This window comes from Phocoena phocoena, chromosome 3, assembly GCF_963924675.1.
Source record: "Phocoena phocoena chromosome 3, mPhoPho1.1, whole genome shotgun sequence".
In the NCBI taxonomy this organism is placed as follows: Eukaryota; Metazoa; Chordata; class Mammalia; order Artiodactyla; family Phocoenidae; genus Phocoena; species Phocoena phocoena.
Genome location: NC_089221.1, coordinates 53,552,146 through 53,576,268, shown reverse-complemented (window position 1 = coordinate 53,576,268; position 24,123 = coordinate 53,552,146). Strand labels below are relative to the sequence as shown.

The window sequence follows — 24,123 nt, the reverse complement described above, 5'->3', positions numbered from 1 at the left end:
TACTTAAACCAGTGTGGCTTCATGACTGCTTACAAGCAGGTTAAGGAAATTTCCTTGAAGGTGGACACTGATAATCTCTCTTTTTTTTTTTTTTGTGGTACGCGGGCCTCTCACTGTTGTGGCCTCTCCCGTGGCGGAGCACAGGCTCTGGACGCGCAGGCTCAGCGGCCATGGCTCACGGGCCCAGCCGTTCTGCCGCATGTGGGATCTTCCCGGACCGGGGCACGAACCCGTGTCCCCTGCACCGGCAGGCGGACTCTCAACCACTGCGCCACCAGGGAAGCCCGACACTGATAATTTCTTCAGAATTTTGTCACTGTATTTTTTGAGCAGCTGATATGGAACTAAACGGGATTCGGCCCACTACATGGACTTTGAGGCTAATCACGATTGTAAGATGCACACTGGAGAGCAAAACCAAAAAGGCTTTAGATGGATGGTCTTATTAGATGGTCCACTACAGCATACAGAATCACATCATCACTCTCGCCTTGCAAGTAAAGCAATCTGTCACTTTTCACTAATGATTATCCATTCCGTCAACATTATTTACTGAATGCCTCCTACATATAAGGTGTGGTGTTAGGAACAGCGAGGAGTAGAAAGTCAGATCAGACAGGAATTCTGCCCTCAAGGAGCTTGCAGTCTAGCAGGGGGATATTAGGCATAAACACAAAGAACTAAAACAAAGGCGGACCTTTGATAAATGCTAAGAAGAGTCAGGAGGAAGGTCAACTTACAGCTCTAAGATGGGGGCAACAAGGATGAGGATAGTGGCCAGGAGAGAAGATTAGAGTGAAGCCTGTTCTACCATACAATGCACCTCCAGAAACATCACACTTATTTAGAAGACAAGAAAAAGGCCGGGGGGGTGGGGAGAAAAAGAAAAAGTTCTACTAGATGTACATTAACACCCCTTCAGCACCATTCTCCGTCAAATCTGTTAGTTGTAATCAGCAGGGATAATTTAGATGTAATCCAATCCAAGAAACATAGATTAACTTGAATGGTTCTGCAAAGGATACCCAAAGCAGGGAAAGTCATGAAAGTGTACTGAGTGACATATTGAAATAAGTGATATGGCAGAGAAACCTGAGCAGATTGCTGCCGAACAATGAGGAAATGAAGACTGTGCTCTGTCTGGCAGCTCTCCTACGGCTTCTGCTGCGCTTATTACGACAGAAGGTTGGGGACAGAAGACATGGTCAGACAGCCCGCAAATAAGTTTTCTTTAGACTGCAATTAGGAAGTAAGGAAACCTCTGAAGAAAAGATATGATGAGGGTTACACTTTAAACCTTCACTGTCTAGTAGTAAATGGTTAGTCACAGTCTGGTTTCTGTGCCCAAGCTTACCCATAACATGTTAATAACAGAAGAACTAATATTGCTAACATTTGAGACTGGTTAGGTGCCAGGTACTATTTTAAGTTTGCTCTCTACAGTATTTTAGCATTTTCTCTAGTTTTTCTCCTAAACACTATGAAAACTCACACGGCAAATAAGGTGGTAAGTTAAGTGACTCTTTGATGTCACTGGACCGATTTTAGGGGGTACTCTCATGTTTTCTATTAGTAGTTCTCCTTATTTTTGTATCACATTCCCAAATATCTTAGGTCACCTGACATGTGTTTTATCAATGAATCAATCAGTTTCTACATCTGAGCACATAACTACCAGTATTAGGTACATTACTTTGTAACAATGTTGTTTTAATTAGAATGATTTACCTGGCAATAAACATACAGGATTACTATTTACGTGTTAAGAATAACATTGCAGTGGCCCCCAAAGCACTTCTGTTTAAAAAAAAAAAAAAATCACTGATTGTAAGGAATTTTCCTCTTTCCTTAAAAAGTAGATGCTTACAGTAAAATAAGCTTTTAATAAAATTTCCCAAGAAGAAAAAGTAACTTTGAACTTGAGGATGGGATGGAGGAAAATGCTAAAATGCATCACTTTAACTGTACCTTTAAAAATAAGTCCCAAAATTTTCATGGGAAGGAAAAGATACATTTTAGTTTAAAGATCATAGTCAATTTTGAAGGCATAAAATATCCTCAAAGAAACTTTTTTAGGTTTAATTACTCAGTATCAGAATCTTTATAATTCTGAAACTAGAAACAGGGAATTCCAAGGTTGAATTCCAGAGACTGGAATAGGTCTTTTCATCTTGCAGTTTGCAGATGAGCTGATAAAATCTGAGAAACTAAGCAACTGTTCAAGTTTATACAGCTACTTAATGAAAAAAGCAGGATTAGAGGTTAGACCTAAATCAAATCTCTCTATATTATTGAATGATTCCCAAATATCCCACATAATTTATACCAATGCATAAAATTATAAGGCACCATAATGCACTGACATATATTATTTGTATCACCATCAGTAAAAGACATTTAAAAATCTATTCCATTACCATACAACCCTACCACCGATGCAAAAGTAACCTCTATAGGGGCTTCCCTGGTGGCGCAGTGGTTAAGAATCCGCCTGCCAATGCAGGGGACACAGGTTTGATCCCTGGTCTGGGAAGATCCCACATGCTGCAGAGCAACTAAGCCCGTGCATCACAACTACTGAGCCCGCGCTCTAGAGCCCGTGAGCCACAACTACTGAACCCGCGTTCCACAACTACTGAAGGCTGCCTGTGCTCTGCAACGAGAGAAGCCACTGCAATGAGAAGCCCGCACACTGCAACAAAGAGTAGCTCCGGCTCGCCGCAACTAGAGAAAGTCTGCATGCAGCAACGAAGACCCAACGCGCCAAAAATAAATTAAATAAATAAATTTATTTAAAAAAAAACAAAAAAGTAACCTGTATAGACTTCTAGGCTCTGCCAAAGGTTAAAGCTGAAAAGTAATGGGCCCACTGGAAAACAAAATTCTAGTAAGCATCATGGTTAAAAATAAAAGTCTACGTTACTTCTTTTAAAAAAAGGAATGTAGGAGTCCATGCTGCTAATAAATGCACAAATATTTATGCCATGTGCCAACCTGTAGATGTGGAGAGAGTGCTAGAGATGGAATAATGACCATTTTCAATGATTCTAGAAAAGAAGGACCCAGGCAATAATCACCAATGAATATGAAATCTATAGGAGATTTTTGATGAGGAGAAACATGTTTGCGTGGCCTCAAAGTATCTCCCCCACCCCCAAAGGCTTATCGATTTAAGAGAAAAGTTCTAACTACAGTGGAGAAACCGGCCAACCCCTTGACTGGGTGAAAAAAAATCGCATCATAACGAGGGGCAGATGGACATACATCATGCACCTGCCCACGGCATGACCTGAAGGGACACGACATCACCAATGTCACATTCTGGCCTGGAATGCAAAACCCGCAGCCCACCATGAGAAAACATTAGACATACCAGACACTGTAATATGAGAAATATTCCATTAAAAAATGAGGTGGCAGTGTTGCATAGTCTTCAAAAATGACGATGTCATAAAAGGCAAAGAAACGCTGTGGAGTGGTTCCAGAGTAGAGGATAATTAAATGGCATCCATGACCCTAGACTGGATCCTCTACTGGAGGAGGAAAAATACTATAAGCGACATTATTGGGCCAAATGATAAAAATAAAATACAGATGGCAGAGTAGATAAAAGACTTCTTTCATGCATAAATTTAATGAAGTTGATAACTGTGATAACAAAAGGCCATGATATAGATAACCTACTCTCAAAGAGTTCAAAAAAATTACGTGTGTATACGTGTGTGTGTATACATATACATATATACACACACACACACACACACACACACACACACACACACACAGAGAAAGCAAACAGTACAGCAAATAGGGCAGGAGGTTAATACTTGAAACCCAGGCAAAGGATCAACTGGAGTTGTATGTATTTGTCTTATTCTTGCAAATTCCTATAAGTTTGAAATTATTTTGAAATAAGAAGTTAAAAAAAAAAAGCTTAGGAACATTTTCATTTCTTTTGAGGGAAAAGTTGAGACAGCATTAAGTTTACAGAAATATTCCAACTTAGGCTGGGGGGACTTGGAAAAAATTACCAAGCTGAAAGCAAGGAATTTCACGTTGCCAAATCTGTGCTTAACGTTAATGGTAGCTTTAACTTCCTATCTAGAACAATAAACTCAGAACAGTCCCTACGTTGGTGGTGAGATGGAGCAAACCCAACCCACCGCAGACAGAGTCCGAGGACACTCACCAGGCTGGCCGTGAGCAAGGGCGCCGACTGGCCCAGGACCTGGCTGCGCATGCGCACGAGGTTGGACGTCTCTGCAGAGGTTGCCCAGGCCTGCCCCGCCACCGGGTTTGGAAGGAGGTACCTCCCTGTTGGAGTTAAAGAGAAGACAGTATGAGTAGCAGGCAGAATGGCAGTGCTTCCCTAGAAATGGCATCCTTCTTCTATACCACTTCTGCCATACGTTGCAATTACACTGATATATAGCAACCGGAAGCAAATTGTATTAATTAAGTTGGGAGATCTAGTTGCAAGTTCTGACCCCTATTTTCCACATAAACCCAGGTAAACCTCTTCACCTCCAGCATCTGTAGCTTCTTGTTACTGTGCTGAGGATATATATAAGTATACAAAGCATTCTTACCATCGTAGATATAAACATGTGCATTTACAAATGTACTTTTAAAATATCTAATACGGAAAGTGATCTAGCAATCAACTAGAAAAGTGTCTACAAAGATCATGACCAACAAAAGGAAGAGCTGTAAGTCTTTCAAGTTGAAATGGGGCTGGTGCCCCTTTCTCCCAGCTTCTCTCTCTGAAGAACTGGTGTATATCCAACCATGTCCACAGGACATGTGATGGTACCCATTTGCATAAATCAGGACATTAATGTTAGTGTAGGTTCACTGAGCAATTTCCATCAACCTTGAACTCTCATATATATGTGTATATCTTTAAAAGTCAAACAGCTGAACCAACTCACACTGTATTACTTCTTTAGTACATGGATTAGACTAGTTATCCACACATAAGCCTTTAAGTTAGGAGGGACATGAATATTCATATAGTAATGAAGCTCAGTAAAAGCAGAGACCATGTTTGATTTTTATCTGTAGCACAATGACTGGTCATAGTAGGTGCTCCTTAAATATTTGTTGAATGATGAAAGAACAAATGGGTACGTCTCTCCCCAAAAACACGTGAAGACAATGAAAAGACGGCAGGCCACCCGTAGAATCTCATCTACGGGCTGCACGTGTGGGGACTCCGGCTTTGTACCTCCCGGAATCGTGAGGGACTGCAGCACGTGTGGCTGGTGGCCCTGCAGCAGAAGTAACATTCGTGCCCTGGATTCTCCCCAGCAGATCTGTTCCTTGTAAAAGAACCCCCCTCTCTTTCCTCAGGCATGCACTTAACAAGCACCCACTGGTTAATAACTGCTGAGATACATTATCTAGTGTGAAAATTCATATTTTATGGCAAGACAAGAAAAACATAAACATAAAAAATTTTCTCTGCCCTTTGGCCTCCTCTGCCCCCTCTACTGTGCACTGTATATCTGCATTACGCATCAACCAAACCTCTCCATCAGCAGGAATACCTGCTCAACCATAAACAGCAACATTCTCCTAGCACCAACAAGACAACTCCTTAAAAGATAACATCCCTTCTGAATCTTGTAAGGGGCTGCAATGACCCATGACCCACTACTCACCTTGTCCTTGCTGATCTGGATTATGCAAACTATCTATATCATTTAATGTACAGACCTCTGTCTCTAGAAATCTACATAACTGTGCTTTGACCTCTAATGGGTAGAACAGTTCTCAGAGCTTTCTGAGAGGCTGTTCCTGGGTTATAGCCCTTAATTTGGCTTGAATAAAGTTTTCCATTTCTTTCTTAGATCAACTGATTAATTTTTTCATTGACACTAGTTTGCTATTAGTCCACAGGCTAATTGGCAGTACAGGAGCTAGGGTCAGCTCCCATCAACTGTCCACGTTAAGAGGTCTAATGCTGGAACTTCCCTGGTGGCACAGTGGTTAAGACTCCATGCTCCCAGTGCAGGGGGCCCAAGTTCCATCCCTGGTCAGGGAACTAGATCTCACGTGCAATTAAGAGTTCGCATGCCACAACTAAGGAGCCTGAGTGTCGCAACTAAGGAGCCCACAAGCTGCAACTAAGACCTGGCACAACCAAATAAATAAATACTTTTTTTAAAAAAAAAGAGGTCTAACACTCTAAGTGCTTTCAAAAATTTGTATTTTATTTTGCCAAAATTGTTCTTTTACTCTCTTATTATATAGTAAAGGCACAGACTCTAGAGAAAACTAGATCTACTTTTGAGATCTTGACCTGTAGCTCAGTGCTATGGGGAATGAAGTGAGTCAACCTCTCTTGGCCTTGGTTTTTCCATCTCTAAAATGGAGACCATACGATTGACTATGTCAAGTTGTTGAGGAGATTAGCGGGTTTTTTAAGTGAAGCACCCAGTACATGTTAGCTATTTAGCCATAACAGCAGTAAAAATGACAAGTATCTTTTTTTTTGCTTGGTTTTGGTTTCTCTTCACTCTCAAGTAGTAAATGTAAATATATATATATTTAAAGATCACCTATAATCATACCAGGGAAAACCACAATCAACATTTCAGTAATTTTTCTGCCAGACTTCCTTTCTGTAACCTGTATTTTCTTGCAAAAATGGGATCATACTTACTTTTGTCACCTGCCCACCACAACCCCACATAATAGATTGTGATATTTTCCCAGCAAATAAATACAGCAAATACCAATTAATTGAAGCATAAATGCTATCACTGAAAATTCAAATATAATGACCCTCTGTGGTTCCAGTCACCATCTTGAACCACTCACATATATTTTTATGTGCAGGATGTATTACATTTAAAGTCTAGAATTTTAAAAATTCTTTTCTTTGCCTTATTTTGAAACATAAACTAAAAGCTGAACTAACAGGTGTTTTGGTAAATCGGTCCCCTTTAGACCCCAAAGCAGGACATTAATAAAGAAGGACAGGAAAACCACAGACTGCATTTAGGAATGCCAACATCAGTAGTACATGAATAAATGATTTCTTTAACATAGAAATAACTCCCACTATTTGAAAAACATTACTTGTTAAAAATATATCAAACTCCAGTCATCAGAATCAATAGGGTTTTCCCCACCTCCACCCCGGTCCCTCCTGTGTCTTTCCCTATATTTTATATTTTATATATTTTTTTGGTTCATGTTTCAGAAAAGGCCTGATAGGAGGTATAGAAGCTACATGATGTCAAGATTTACATGATGGAATGAATCTACTCTGGCCTGACCAATGCTCTGCCCCAGATGCTTTGTTTTAAAGAAAACTTGGTGTAGAAACAAAAACACTAGAATTTAATATAATCATGGAAAAATTTGAAGGGCTAACATTTTAATTCATTAAAGAATTCTGAAAAAAAAAAGAATTCTGTAAGTCACTTTTTTTATTCTTTTAGTAGAAAATAATTATTAGACTATAACCCTATAATCCCCCAGAGCTGAAAAAATAGGTATTTATTTCTGTATCCCTAGGACGTGGCATAGTGCCTGTAACTTACTAAGTGCTCAAAAAATGTTTGTTGACTGACATGCAGCTAAAGTACACTATTTGATTAATACCTGATCAAGTCTAAACAGGAACAATAAAACTGAACAGATGATTTTCTTAAATTTCATTTGTAGTATACTATAATAGCTAAAATACATTGAGGACTTACTATATGCCAGGCACTGCAACATCTTACCCATGCTCTTGGGTGCTAAGTAATATTACCTCCACGTTAAAGTCCAGAGAGGTTACATAATTAGACAAGGGCACACAGCTAATAAGTGGGTAAAACCAGGATTCTTACTCTGAAACCCAGATCCCACCACAGGAAAATATTCATCACATATGCTTAGGTGAAAAAACAAGTTATAAGACAGGATAATTCTATATTTTAAAGTAAATAATATGTATTTTGCATACTATTTGAAAAATAATTTTTCAAATAAAAATTATTTTCAGAAAATTGTCTGAAAAGATAGGAAATGGTAGCAGATAGGATTAAATGATATAATGCACTTAAGGCACTCAACCTGGGACATGGAAAGCAGTCAATACACTATGACTCTTCACGTTATCCTGAGAACTTTACAGTTCCATCGATGCATCCCGACCACCACCACCACCACAGCAACGATATAAAACATGGTAATGGGTTCTTAGACCAGATCACAAAAGAAAGAAAGAAAAAAATAATGACTAGGAATAAAATAAAGACTAGTATTTCTCTGTGGGAAGGAAATAGCAAATTCAGAATTGTCGTTATCTCTAGCAGGGAAAATGGGGAATAGGTCCAGGGAGGAGTATTGCTGTAATATTTTATTGTTTAAAAAGTTATCTACAGGAAATAATGGGATCTATTAGTTGAACATAAAAGTTTATAGTATTACGTTTTCACTTGTAGTTTTTTAAATTTTTATTTATTTATTTATTTATTTTTGGCTGCGTTGGGTCTTTGTTGCTTTCTCTAGTTGCGGCAAGCGGGGGCTACTCTTCATTGCGGTGGGCGGGCTTCTCACTGCGGTGGCTTCTCTTGTTGCAGAGCACGGGCTGTAGGCGTGCGGGCTTCAGTAGTTGTGGCACACGGGCTTCAGTAGTTGTGGCTCGTGGGCTCTAGAGCGCAGGCTCAGTGGTTGTGGCACACAGGCTTAGTTGCTCCACAGCATGTGGGATCTTCCCGGACCAGGGATTGAACCTGTGTCCCCTGCACTGGCAGGTGGATTCTTAACTACTTACTGTGCCACTAGGGAAGTCCCTTCACTTGTAGTTTTAATAAATTCAGTATTAATTTTTTTAATATATCTGAAGGATGTGGCAAATATTAAGCTTTGATAAAGCTGGCTGGCAGGTATTTGAGGTTGGGACTAAATTATTCTGCATTAATTTCTGTATGTGATATTATATAATATTGCTTTTAATGATACCTATCAAAAAAATGTGCTGCATAATCTAACATGGCAAACTAGCCAGGAGCACGTTCCCCCCACTCCTCAAAATGGTAGCTCCTCAGGCCGCATCAGGGAGGGGTCTGGGCTGGGGAAGCACGGAACCAGGGAAGAGGTTCCACGGAGAATGGGAGCAAAAGGGAACCACGAGAATCCTCATCCTGGTCCCAAGATAAAAGTCACAACAGCTGTGACTGGCAGATGCCCCCTTTCTGAAGCCAGTGGGAGGGCAGAACAAAAGCAGGGACAGCCCTGAATAAATCCTCAGTGCAGGCGATCCCTGTGTATGCTAGCATCATTGCTCGATAAGCCAGGGCATGCTTCAAGTAGGAAGCCAGACACTGGACAGATCCAGAACAAGCACTGGGGGAGGGGACTCAAGGAACCAGAGCCATGTCCCTTCTCTTCTCTCCATAAGCGCCAAACCACACTTTGAACCTTTCAGTTTTGTTAGATCTCACAGAGCACTTTCAAGTAAGCCGAGACCATGGCCAATGGGAAAAGTATGCTGTCTTCTCTGAAATCCCTCAGTCTAACTCGGCCACATAGAGTTTTGGTTTTTTTTAAACATCTTTACTGGAGTATAATTGCTTTACAATGTTGTGTTAGTTTCTGTTGTATAACAAAGTGAATCAGCATATATCCCCATATCCCCTCCCTCTTGCGTCTCCCTCCCACCCTCCCAATCCCACCCCTCTAGGTGGTCACAAAGCACCGAGCTGATCTCCCTGTGCTATGCGGCTGTTTCCCACTAGCTATCTATTTTACATTCGGTAGTGTATATATGTCAATGCTACTCTCTCAAGGCCACATACGTTTCATTTCTTGCTATCTCATGTGTAAGTCTAATCTCGGTAACAAGACCATAGGTGTGCCTGGTCGAAGATAAACAAAGTCAGACACTACTTAAAGCGGTAAGGACGGATTTTAATCAGTAATAACCACTGCAATAGGGAGTAAGAGTCCAGCATGGACTCTGTTCGTCTTCGATTGGTACAGAAGTAACCGGGTGTTTTAACAGGAGAATGAGGGAGTAGGGCAGGCAGCAAGCGAGGGCTGGGTCGAGCCAGGGAAGTGAAAAACAGGAAGGGTTAGTCAGTGTAACTGCGATCAGGCCAGCTCTGTCTGCTAGCTGGCAAGGACCGAAGTTTGGATTCTACCTTTCCACAGAGACTGGGAGACAGAGGCCCTATCTGTTGGCATGAACAAATAGTAAAAATTTTTGGTAGCCTGGAGTTTTCTGAGGCAGGCACTTTAAGGGGATTAGGGTCATCCTAAGGATGTGGCCTTGAGCTGTTAGAGACTGTTAGTGTTCTTCGAGTCTTTGTAGGCCAAGGTTGGGGGGCCTAATTGAGAGAGAGGGCTCGGAGGAGCCTGGCGAGGGTTTGGTCAAGGTGAGACTTGGTCAGCCTTCCATTTTTTTGTTACTTCAATAGACCCTAACTCATGTTCATTAACAGATCAGTTTTTGAACTAAGTCTGAACTAACTTTTGAACTTAGCCCATATACTTATATGTCTTCAAACCTTCATACAAGACATAAAGCTCCTTGCCAATAATGGTAAAAGTAATTGCTCTAGTTAGGGGTGACACAGAGTCATATTGCTGAGTGCCTATTCTGACCCCCCAAACTGATTCCATCACTTATTCATGAACTTCAAGCCTCGTGTTCCTCAGCTGTAAAGTAGGGGTAAACTTACGGAGAGGTTCTAAGATTAAAAAAGAAAATACATCATACAATGGGCATTCAATACATATAAACTTAAACAAATAAGAAACACAAAGAGATATGCAACACATGAGAGACGACAAGGTGAGCAAGAAATAAAATTCTGTTATTTGGAACAAATAACAAAATTAGGAAGCGTTTATATGCATATGTGATGAAATGTTTATCGTCCTGTCATGAGTTAGATTTTAGATGTCGTTATTCTTGCACAAGTCTCGTCTGTAGGAATCCTATGAATGTTACAAATTAGAGGGTCTGTTAGCACAACACATGGGATGTTTTATTCCTGCCTGGACCCCCATTAGTGTTAATAGGGAAAAGAGGACAACAGATGGATTCAAGGCAGTCATTAGAAGGCATTAGCATTGTGCCATAGTTGGTAGTGATTACATCAAACTTTACACAAATTCACTTTCTGATGACTACCAAGGGCCTCTAAAAAGTGTGTTGCTGCTACATATTCATGCATCATTTGCTGCCTACAATTTGAGAAAATTAGCATCTGTCAACTGCATTATTCAGCTACACAGGGTGGAAATTAATGGACAATACCATTCCCTCTTCGTTGTAGGAGAGGTGAGCTTGCCTAGCAATCTGGCTGCTCTATTTTAATACCACATCGAGCTTTTTGTTACAACTGGAACTTTGATCAGCTCTGTGTTCTTCGGAAACACATTGCTAAAATTCCAATATGCCTATTAAAACATTTATTAGATACTGTCTACTGACATAACTAGAAATTTAAAGGCAATAAATAGAGGTCCATATGACAGCTGAAATCTGTTGGCCAGAGTGAAACTAGAATTTGTCAAGCTTCAACCACAGAGCTATGGGTTATTGGAATGGGCTTTTTATACTGGTTATTGTTTCTCCTTTGGTCACAGGGCCTCTATTCAACAGAATAAGTAGAAATATCTCCAGCCATTTATATATGACAACAAGTAGATTACTAAGACTCAGACTGTGACCAGGTCTACCTAGGGTACATATGGTCTTTTTCCTGGAATGGGTTTTCCTTTGTTTTCATCCTGAATTTCAAAATAACAAGAAGCAAGACGTCCATAAAGAGGTCGTCAAATGTGAGATACATGCTTTCAAAGCACCCTTTGAAGCTTAAAGTATCCCTCTGAAGTACGAAAATATCAGGTCAGAAATAGTTTCAGCAGAAATTAAATATAGCCTCTGGAGACCTACTTTGTCATTGAAGAGTAATGGTTCCTGCCTAGATTTAAAAGCTTCTAGTAAAAAAGTTCCATATCACCTGAAATGTAATATAGATTGAGCAGTCAGTCCATGGTCTTACATTTTGGGTTACCTCTCTTTTTCTTTTTTTACTGTTTTCCCACTTAACATTTTTATTTATTTATTTTATTATTTATGGCTGCGTTGGGTCTTCGTTTCTGTGCGAGGGCTTTCTCTAGTTGCGGCAAGCGGGGGCCACTCTTCATCACGGTGCACGGGCCTCTCACTATCGCGGCCTCTCTTGTTGTGGAGCACAGGCTCCAGACGTGCAGGCTCATTAGTTGTGGCTCGCGGGCCTAGTTGCTCCACGGCATGTGGGATCTTCCCAGACCAGGGCTCAAACCCGTGTCCCATGCATTGGCAGGCGGGTTCTCAACCACTGCGCCACCAGGGAAGCCCTGGGTTACCTCTCTTGACTACAAACAGGACATCAAAGACAACAGAAGACTCAGGAACTACGTAACAAAGCAGTGCTGAGAAAGGGTTTCTGGTGCTCAGTTATACAGAAGAACTCTGGGAAAGCTTGTTTATCCCTCTAAGGTCGCCACCGGGAAGAAAGGGTAGCTGAGGTGGTCCACGTGTTGCCCTCAAGGGTTCTGGTGAGCGAGGGGGGCCCACAGGAGGGAGGGAAATAGAATGGTGCCAGCATCACGGAGGCAAGGGGCTAGGGACAGAAAGAACAATGGGCAGCTGGCACTGTGCTGGTGCCGTATGCTCACATCTCTCATCTGTTAGCTTTACCTTTGGGCTACCAGGCTGCTGCTGACCTGAGCATCTACTGAAGCTCTCACAGCAGCCCCCAGAAAGTTCACATCCACCACTAAAGTGGGAGGAGGGCCATTCCCACCACTTTACCTTCCCCACTGCCTACTAAAACCTCCCTTGCTTAATTCCACTTTTGGGTCTATACACAAACAAAGTGGAAGCAGGGACTGGAACAGATATTTGTACACCCGTGTTCATAGCAGCATTATTCACAATAGTCCAAAGATGAAAACAACCCTACTGTCCACTGATGGATGAATACATAAACAAAATGCGGCGTATACAAACCAATGGAATACGATTCAGCCTGTGAAAGGAAGGAAATTGACACACGGACGAACCTTGAAGAAGTACTAAGTGAAATAAGCCAGACACAAAAGAACTCATGTCATATGATTCCACTTATATGAGGTTCCTGGAATAGTCAAATTCATTGAGATAGAAAGTTTAACAGTGGTTACTGGAGGGCTGGGGAGAGGGGGGAATGAGGCGTTATTGTTTAATGGGTACAGAGTTTCAGTTTGAGATGATGAAAAAGTTCTGGAGGTGGATAATGGTGATGGTTATACAACAATACGAATGTACTTAATGCCACTGAATTGTATACTTAAAATACAATAAAGTACAAATGGTTAAAATAGTAAATTTTGTCATGTATATTTTCATACACACACACACATATCCTCCTTTGCTTAGCCAAAACCACCATACCTTCTATAGGAAAAAATGAGGGAGTCCTTTTTGTTGTCCAAAGGAGGTATCCACAGTGAACTACACCAGCACCCGCTTTCACAAATTATACTCAAATTATACTTAAGTCCTCCAAATCATTCACAAGTCAGAGAAACTGAGTTTTTCAAGACCCCTCCAAACTTTCAAAATGGAGAAAGCTTAAAGACGGTGATAAGTCACTGGCAGAATCCAGGCAGAATCCATGAGTCGGCAGCCATCACCCTACAGTGTACTCCATCATCATGAAGATATTCCTCTTTCATGCCCCATTGCTCAGCTCTAAACATCGGTTCCCTCATCATAGTGACTGTCGTGCTCACAGGCAATCACAGCCTCCCTTTATTCATCTTCAACTGTGCTACTACAACACAGAGACACGGTCCCTTTCATCTTCCCTCTCACATGGGTGACTGACTTCCAATTTCTTGTCCCCACTGCAAAAGAATAACTATACCTAGACAGCATCGACAATGCTGCTGAATCATTCTTCTTAATGGCATAAATAAATATAATTAGAGAAACCAACAGATTTGTGACCAGGGAGAGCTGAAGTTCACTGACTCTTATATTGAGCTGCTATTCTAGCCTTAAAAGAAAACGTGGTGTGTGTTGACTCACACAAAAAAAGTCCAAAGCGTAGGCTTGACCCCACGTCCTTGAAGGCATCACTGCCTACCAGCCAGGGATCTCCAACTGACAAGGAAACTGAAAGATGAATGGAGAGAGGACACATGCCTTTAGGGAGGTTGGCTGTCAGAGCACAGTGACACCAATGGGGTATCAAGGTCTGAATCAAATTAATCGCCCTGTGCAGCAGTCTCTAAACTGTTTTGCCGCTAGACTCAACTCCACCAGAGATACCCAATTTCACTTCTTAGAATATTAGCGGCAGCATTCTATATTTAACATAGAATGGCAAGGCAATATTACTAACCACAAGGGCCTGAGGACAAAGTTAGGGGGATGCTTCAAAAGGAAGCTTGTAGCAAGCAGAGCAAACAGCAGATGCTAACAGTTTAGGGCAATCCCAGACTGACTGGGTCCATGACAATTATTTCACCAAGTCTCTAAAGCCCAATTCCACACCGTGAGAGAGCTAGGGACTGCGGAAAAATACCAGAACAAACATGTCTACCATGCAGAAATCAAAGCCGCTGGACAGACCGCAAGGCTATGGAGCAGCATCTCAAGCTGCCGCTGCCACTGTCAACTGCAGCTTTAAATCAAAAGTAACATTCAGAGTGAAATGCGCCAAGATGATTCAACGGGATAGTGGTCTCTTTACCCTCAATTACAGAGAGCCACCCTGTTACCCTTGCCATCGAATGACAAAAGGGCAAAAAATGCCAACACGCAGTCTATTTTTAAATGGAAACAATTCAAATCTACACTTACAGAGAAATATATTTGGCCTCTCTTTTCTTTTCCCTTAACTTGTTCTTAAAGAAGAAATATTTCTTCTCACCTACCATGATTACCAAATTCTAATAAGGGAAGATAATAGGATCATATGAGTTAATACACGAGACAGAGCTTAGTAAGCTTCAGTGTTCCTATTATTTTCAGTACATGCACTGCTGCCTTTCGGTATACCAACACCCAGCAACTTCTCCCATTCTGCTATGAGACCCAGCCCTCGCCAGCAAGTCCCTCTTGCACCTAGACCACCAAGGTAGTCTCTCTTCAAGGGGTGATTGTATGGATTTAAAATTCTTATCAACACGTACAGAATGGTTTGGCTCTAAGCTCTAGCTGTACAGACCAAAGGCTAATGTTACAACTTAAAATTGATGTTTAAGGAAGTATTAAGTAGAGCCACTCTAATGAGAACATGGTAACAAGAATCTGACACCAAGCAGGATGTGTGAGTGAGGGCACCAGGGAGCTGGGTGGGGACGGTGTCTAAGCGACACCAGGCACAGGTCAGAGCGAACATGTGCAATCTCGCCTCCCTCCATCCTTGTATTGAAATATAATTCAGCAGAAAGAATTGCTAGACATGTCTAAAGCCCCTGGGAAATGACAGATATTGATGAATGCTGTTGGGAAGATATATGGAAGGAAACGGCAGATAAATAGAACCATTTTTTCTCAGTCATTTTGCGGATATGTGGAGCAGCTGTTAAACTACCTGTCAGTTCCCTGTGCTCTCTTTCTCTGTCTCCTTCCTCACCCCCATGTGCATTCTCTACCCCTTTCTAAACCCTCCCGGAGGACCAGTATCTTGCTCTCTTCAAAATAATCATCAAGCGAGTAGGAGTCATTTCCTCCTCCCCTGTCATAATCTGGCTGCTCAACCCAGTTAGTCCAACCCTTTCCAAAATGTCATTCTTTTTTGTTTGTTTGTTTTGTTTTTATTTATTTATTCCCAAAACGTCATTCTATCCTAACATGTTGGCTGCCCCCTGTGGATCCTGGAAAGACAGCTGACTCTTGAACAACACAGGCTTGAACTGCGCAGGTCCACTTATTTGTGGATTTTTTTCAATGGTCAACACACCAGTACTACACGATGTGGAAGGGTTGAATCCGCAGATATGGAAACACGGATGTGGAGGAACCATGGGTAGGGAGGGCAGGCTTTAAGCTGTTTGCAGAGTTTTGACTTCACAGAGGGTTGGCCTCCCCAACCACCTTGTTCAAGGGTTGTTCAAGGGTCAACCGTACGTTCAATTTTTAAACTGCTGAAGTAAAACTGCTGAATTCAAATCCATTACCATTTGGCCCCAGTCACGAGACTCAAATCTAAAATTCAAAGCCTGACAACTACCATGTAGTGGCTCTGTGACCTTGTTAACCTCTTAAGCCTCAGTTTCCCATAAATGCTCTTTAAAAATGGACATGTTTGGGCTTCCCTGGTGGCGCAGTTGTTGAGAGTCCGCCTGCTGATGCAGGGGACACGGGTTCGTGTCCCAGTCCGGGAAGATCCCACATGCCGCGGAGCGGCTGGGCCCGTGAGCCATGGCCGCTAAGCCTGCGCGTCCGGAGCCTGTGCTCCGCAACAGGAGAGGCCACAACAATGAGAGGCCCGCGTACCATGAAAAAAAGAAAAAGAAAATGGACATGATTGATCAACCTCCTGGGGCGACGGTGAGGACGATTTAGGATGTACACAGAGAGCTTGTCATACCATCTGGCAAATAGAAGGCCCACAGTAAACAATGACTTATTATCCCCTCTACTTTCCATTGCTAAACAACTCTTTCTGGCAACAGCACTCCTCCTCGATATCATTCTCAGGCTGGATCAAATACTCTCCAGCTCAGGGCCCTTCGGAGTAAGAGGCTCTCATTCCATTCACCAAGTGGACTCAAGAGCACAGAGTGGGAAACCAGTCAGACAGGGATTTGCACCCTGGTTTCACCATCTATTAGCTGCGAAACCCTTGATAAATTACTTTCCCTCTCTGAGCTTCTATGTCTAGACCTCCAGTGATGATGATCATAGGTAACACACACCAAGTGCCCAGCACCGTGTTGAACACACAGTGTGTGTTCCGTGGTGGCTCAGGTCCCTTCCAGGATGCTTTACCCATTTTGGCATCATTGGCATTGAATCTACAACCAGGGGCGTTACTAGCCTTACCTTCCCCCCCATTAATCACCTGCTTCTATGGGGCTGCCTGCATATAGGGTGCCATCTATTTCTGTACATAATATGCTTTTCTACATTGCAAACTCAGTGTCAGCTGGGACCGTATCTCATCTGTCTTTGTAGCCCCACATCACAGCCCGCACACAGAAGCTACTGACAGTTTACAGGATCATATACTTATGCCTGTGCCTATTAACTCTCCACTCTGTCTCTCATTTATATTTCTCCCAGGGTTCAGATTTTTTTCATTTTTGTTTAGCTCCCCATTGCCTAGAATGTTCAAATGTGGTTCAGTTGTTTGTTTTGTAACCATAGCAATAGTGAAAAAAGGCTCAGCGGCCTTAAACTTGATACAAGAACATCGTATCACTTCTCCTGGCTTTGATTTTCTCTTCTAAAACCCATCTCCAAAAGAGTCTGACTGTGTATATCCAAGGCCAACTGTTTAACCTGAGTACACGTGAGGACAATTTGCACTTAGTATCTTACTTTTTGAAGAAATTATGAATCCTACTCAGTAACGTTCTTTTGCCCACTAAGATGCTTTGATTGACACACCCAAATGTCACTGGCATCCTGAGATGCTAAACATTTCTGACAACTGCCCTACATCTAAACAGTTAGGACAGAGGCCAAGGAAGAACTGGGGATCAGGAGCTTTCCAAGAGAAACAAAAAGAACAAAGGCAGCCACAGGGGCATAAAATAGACTCCATATGACAGTCGAAGCAGAAATTTCCAGACAAGTCCAAATTTCCTAACAAGTTCTCTAGCTTTATTACAAGGAAACGTCTATGTACAATCTAATTCACTTAACGGTGTATTTCCATATATATCTCTTTGGAATAGTTCCTAGTTTCATGTAAGCTTTTGTTCCAAACAGATTCCAAATTCTTCTTCCGTAATGTCTATGTGTGCCCCCTAAAGGACATATTATTTTTGTCTTAAGAAACCTTTGTTGATACTGATTAATGAATAAACAGGAAATCTAGAACAAAACTACACAATTTTTTTCCCCAAAATACTGCATAGGAGGTCTCCTCCAGCACCTCCAAATGGCAATCTATTAAAATGCCCTATTTCTGGGGTGGGAGATCTCAATCAAGGACTGTATAACCCTTACTAGGAAAGTTAATGTCCACTCTACCTGGTTTAAAAGCAATAAGATCTAGGAACCACTGTTATCCGAACTATAACCCTGTGCCTTGAATTAAGTTCTCACAAATCACTAAGCGCCTTGCAAAACATAACATTGCCCTTGTTTTTAAGAAGAGAAAATTTGAAGCCAAGATTAGCAGCATGATTGCCTCAAGCACTGCCTGGAAATTAATGACCAGTGTAGGGTTGGAGTTCAACCTTGCCATTTCTGGTCTCTTATGTAGCCCCTGACTTCTGAAAGTTCAGACGACATTAAGTAGCCTTGAACTCCAGCATCAGTGCTCATGTCTTAAAGTAACAGTATCACTAGGCTACTTAACATTCCTTTTTAGGGAATTCAGTCATGCTTACGAGGAAATCAGTGTGCTCTGGCACTCAGCTAGGGGGCAGGTAGCTATTGGGTTGTTCCAATCATCCTCCAAATAGTCATCTCTCAAGATCGAGAGCCTGATCATTTTCTTCTAGCCATTCATTAAATGCATTTAATCTCCTACTATTTAAATCCACCGAGAGCACTATAACCGTTGAAAGAATGGCAGTGGGCATATACACACAGACTTACACACCAAAGAGTATCATACGTCAGATCTGCTTATGGTTGTCCACAAAGCTGGTCCTGTCTCCAAGGTGACTGCAGGTAAAGGAGCGGAGGGCGGGGAGCATGAGAAAGGATAGTGTACTAACGTCTGTGTGTAAGGCCCCTAGCATCTTGCCCCTCGTGCCATGCATGTACTTGTGAGACAACACGTCTGATAAAGCCTCAGTACAGAAGCCTTCCTGTAGTTAGTTACTGATAGAGTTGCCAGATTTCACAGAACTACAGGATGCCTAAATAAACTGGAATGCAAATAAACTGGATTATGTATACCACAAATATTACGTTGTACACGTCAATGCTAAAAATATTATTACCAGTCTCTCTGAAATTATCATTTAACTTAGTGTCATGTATTTTATCTGGCGACCCAATTCACTGAGCACTTAGGATTGGCAGTGCAGGAGGCTTTGCTTTGAGGGTTCAAGGAAAAGGTCCTCAAGGAATTTATAAAGTAGTAAAAGGGATTATAGGTCCACAGATAATAGGAAGTTAAAAGTGATCCATCCTGGAAGAAGAGGACAATGTAAGATGGTAGCAGGAAGGAGAGAGTGAACGTATAGCTGTGGAAGTGACGTGAAGGGGTTTGAGGTGGAATGTGAATGTGGCAAAGAATCATGAGCTTCATCTCGTTGTCTGTGCACCGAACATGGGGGTCTCATTGCTCTGGGTTTGTGCATGTATCACCTACCATCATTTTTATATTACTTATATATACCAGTGCAGCCAAAAGCTAGTAAAATGGAGTCAAAACAAAACAACAACAAAAATGCTTTGCACTGAGACTCCTAGCAAACAAAGCAAAGACAGAAACACAGTGGGATACCCAGCTCTCATTACTTAATAAAAGAAAGAACTCAAATTTGTCAGACCACACAACCTCTTTTTCCTCATTTTGAGCTCAGAGAAATGTGTTTCGGAGGTTTTAATAAAAGGGCGATGACATACATAATTCTCACTGTCGTCTAGAGTAATTTAGGGCAAAAATGCGGGCACCTCCTACATTATGGAACACTAAATAAAAACTGAGGGTGCAATGCTGTGTGTGCACGCATACCTGTGAACCCATAATCAAAGTCCATGTATACACTTTACATACATACATGCCTCTCCTTTACAGGGACTTGGAAACTGGGAACTAAGGTACCTTAAGCAAAATTCTTACTCAAGTCTAACTTGGTGCAGTGTTAATAATTTACACAGTGGTCATGACTCCACCTGTATTCTTATTCAGAAAAAGGGAAACAGACGTTTAAATGGTATCATTCTCTCTTTTCAAAGGTTTTACCCATCAGGGATCAAGTCAACAAGGAGTTAAAAAGCAAGGAGTTGGGGGCTTCCCTGGTGGCACAGTGGTTGAGAGTCCGCCTGCTGATGCAGGGGACGCGAGTTCTGGGAAGATTCCACACGCCGGCGGAGCGGCTGGGCCCTTAAGCCATGGCCACTGAGTCTGCGTGTCTGGAGCCTGTGCTCCGCAACGAAAAAAAAAAAAAGCAAGGAGGGGACTTACTTTCAGCTCTCCCTTCAGGCCCTGTTGGGATGCAGGAGACTGAGACAGTACTGTCAAAAAACAGAGAAATGATCTGGCTAGGCAGACACAAGAAAATAAATTTAGCCCTGACAATATGCATTGATTAAGTACTTGAATGACAATGGAACATGACAATGACAAATGCAGGCTACCACCACCAGAGTCATTAATACATCAGAAACACTAATTTTTACCAATCTTTAAACATCCCGGTTGGTGGCATTTGCATTTCTTTGCCTACTCTTTTTTGCTGCGGAGATGACAAAAAAGTCAGCTTCATTTTCAGTTTCCATCCAGGAAATTAAAAAAAAAAAAGTCTACATTCCTGATCTTTGATTAGCCCCTGAAAATGAGTTTTATTTTTAATTTTTTTTAATGTATGCTTTTTTTTAAAAATTTTATTTATTTTTGCCTGTGTTGAGTCCTTGTTGCTGCGTGTGGACTTTTCTCTAGTTGCTGTTGTCTTAGATGTGGTGCTCGGGCTTCTCATTGCGGTGGCCTCTCTTATAGTGGAGCATGGGCTCCAGGCACGCGGGCCTCAGCAGTTGTGGCACACGGGCTCAGCTGCTCCACGGCATGTGGGATCCTCCCAGACCAGGGCTCGAACCCATGTACCCTGCACTGGCAGACGGACTCTCAACCACCGCACCACCAGGGAAGCCCTGAAAATGAGTTTTAAACAAGAGATGGATGGCCTGGTGTGCTCAGTTTCAGAGGACAGGACGTCACTGCCAGGCTCCTCTAGGGGAGAAGGTGGGCTTCCTTGCTCAACAGTGGAGAAAGGATGTAAGTGTAAAGGGAGAAAAGGAAGGAAAACCAGCCTCTGCAAAGACTCCCCCATCTCTCGTCTTGGTAGCTAAAAGTATTCACTATGCAAGGTCAAAGGGACCTTGAGAGTATCTGGTCCAACGCACTCATTTTACAAATGAGGAAAGAGAACCAGAAATGAAGGCATAGCTACTTAGCGGTTGACTTGGGACAAGAATCTGGGCCTCAGATCCCCACTTCAGGCCCTGCTCATTACACCTCGAAAAATCAGTACAGGAGTTGTCGCGACGCTATCCCCACCCAGACAAGTCACTTGCTTTCCCATCTTTAAACCCCATTCAGTGTAACTCAGGTATTGCATTCTCCTTCGGATCTGCATCCCCCCCAGTCACTGTTTTCCAGAGGACTTATGTGTGGTCCAATGTACTGATTCCAGTACATGTGCAGTTAGCACCCACATGCACCTCTGTGCAGCTGCATTGCAGTTGGATTGTATACAAGGAAATGTCACCACGAGAGCCGGCTACCTATGTCCAACTTCCTACATGGGTTCCAGTGTGGCAGGAAATGGCAGCACCCACCATCTTCCTTGCCTTCCCCGACCTTACCTCCCCTTCCCCAATAACTCAAAGAGCGCTATAGGTGGGATTTAATAAATAATTGATACTAATTTCCAATTATTTAAATTCATGTTTCATATTCTTACCTGTAAATACAATCAGTTCAACTTTTGTGGCTTTCTCATTTATGCTGAAGAGTCACAGGGATCTAAAACCACGTCTCTCTTAAAGACGATACATATACAAAACTGAGAAGACAAGCTCGGAACCAGCATGCTTTTCAGAACCTACAAGTACACAACGCATGAAGGAGAGGAAAACCACGCCCTGCATACCCAGGCCTCGGTCTATCCTATCAGCATTAAACAGATCTTCAGGGAAGTACTAGGAAAAAAATGGGGAGAAAAGAAGGAAAATGATTATGCTCCTTAAAAAATTTAACCCCTTGAAAAAATGCTTAAAAAGAAAACCTGAAATCAGTTTTCTATTCTAAATAAAATTTCAAGAACAGATTTTTGAGATATGGATTCAATAAACTCATTTTTTTCAATCAGGAATAACAGAAGTCCATTATTTATAGAATCACCCTAGAACACAAGAAATAAGGGGGAGAGACAAAGAGAAAGAGAAACAGAGAAAACTGGAGAGAGAAAAACTGTTTTGGGGATCCTAATATTCATACACCTTTGTTTTGTTTCTATTAAGTTTCTTCTTCAGCCTAATCGGTATAGAGAACTTCCTTATATATCTGGACACATACGACCTTTAAATTAATGCCAGCAAAAACTTTAAATGACCACTAGACACTCTCTTCTTTGGGGTACTTGGAAGAATTTCAGTCACTGGGTTTGATCACATCCAACATACCCAGCCTAAGGTCAAGAAGGCCAACTCAGGGCTTCCCTGGTGGCGCAGTGGTTGAGAGTCTGCCTGCTAATGCAGGGGACACGGGTTCATGCCCCGGTCTGGGAAGATACCACATGCCGCGGAGCGGCTGGGCCCATGAGCCATGGCTGCTGAGCCTGTGCGTCCGGAGCCTGTGCTCTGCAATGGGAGAGGCCACAACAGTGAGAGGCCTGCGTACCGCAAAAAAAAAAAAAAAAAAAAAAGGCTAACTTATTTTGCAGGTGATAATGGTTTAGCTGTATGCAACTGATGTTCCTTCCCTAGCAATCTTGAAATTCTGTATCACAATGATTTAAGGCCCAAGTTACCTTTTGCCTCGCAGAAGGTGCTTCAGGAAACTTAAATCAGGTCTTCCAGCAACAACACCTTCTTAATGAACACTCAGGACTAATTTTAAGTCCTTCAAATTCTATCTGGTACAGAAGTGAAAAACGGATTTCTGAAGAGCCGGACTCGCTGATGTAGCACGGCTCCCAGCGCTCTCTGGAGCTCATGCACACATCAAAGCAAACACCCCAGTCGCTCATCTGACTCTCAGTATAAGAGCAGCACATTCCAGTCCTCATGTCTTCATTTAGACTCTTTCCTTGATTCTCCTCTCATGCCTGACATCACCTCCTGGGATGCTTTTATTGGTGTCAAATGTCTGAAGGAGAGATTTGAGCTTCAAATAGGACTCTGCAGCCCGGCTCTGAACAAGGTGACCACTTGGCAATTCCCAAGCAGCAGGTGATCAGGGGCCTGGGAACCACCAAGTGATGCTCCCCCGTCAGTGGGAGCAATGACTCATGGGTAAGCCATCTGCATGGGCCATGAGCTACAGCAGAGGGCCCCCGGACAGACAGCCACTGGGAGGCAGCATCTGCCAAAGAAGCTGGCTAGCAGCTGCATGCCCCATTAAGGCAGAGTCTCAGGAGATCCTCCTACCCTGACAAGGAGATACCACAGACACAAAATACATCTACATTGCCATCTTCTAATTAGGACATAGGACATAGGAACAGTGAAGACAGCAAGTAGGTTTAAAGGCTACTTAAAATCATGCACCTTCACCAGGAAGAAGATGCTCATGGATTTGCCTCTTGATCTCTTGGTGACTCAGAAAAAATAGGTAGAGACACTCTGCAGACTCATAAACCACTGTGGAGGAAGTACACGATGTTACAAGTTCTAAAAGAACACTAAAGCCACGTAAAAGAATTCCTGCCCCCAGTTATATGCCCTCAGCGTAGAAAATTTGTAAGTATTGAGAAACAGTAAAACAAATAGAAGCCAGATGTTTTTAAGCCAGTAAAATCCTAAGTGCGAATTATCTAGGTTCTTTTCCCTGTTGGCCCAAAGCCAAGAATCCAAACTGACAGCATCATTGTCTTTACAACAACTGTAAAGACCTTTACCTTTTAAAAGTTTTAAAACTTGCCAGATTTCAAAAGTATGAACATATCGGTCATCCTTCGTGGGCTGGTTAAATCGAACAGCCCACCCACTGCTCGGTCCACAGTCCCACCACACTTCCAAGCTCCCATGGGCTTTGGCTCTACCCCTGGAGAATCCCACGC

The 24,123-nt window shown here is 42.3% G+C and overlaps 1 protein-coding gene across 3 annotated transcripts in view; it reads right to left on the bottom strand.

The window, feature by feature from the left end:
- The window catches only part of MAST4 (microtubule associated serine/threonine kinase family member 4), a 568,007-nt gene that overhangs the window by 362,770 nt on the left and 181,114 nt on the right, over positions 1 to 24,123 (bottom strand). For all 3 annotated transcript variants that reach the window (XM_065873943.1, XM_065873944.1, XM_065873945.1), the window contains exon 3: positions 4,190 to 4,314. In XM_065873943.1, the coding sequence (XP_065730015.1) occupies positions 4,190 to 4,314 (125 nt within the window). The remainder of the gene's footprint in view (positions 1 to 4,189; positions 4,315 to 24,123) is intronic.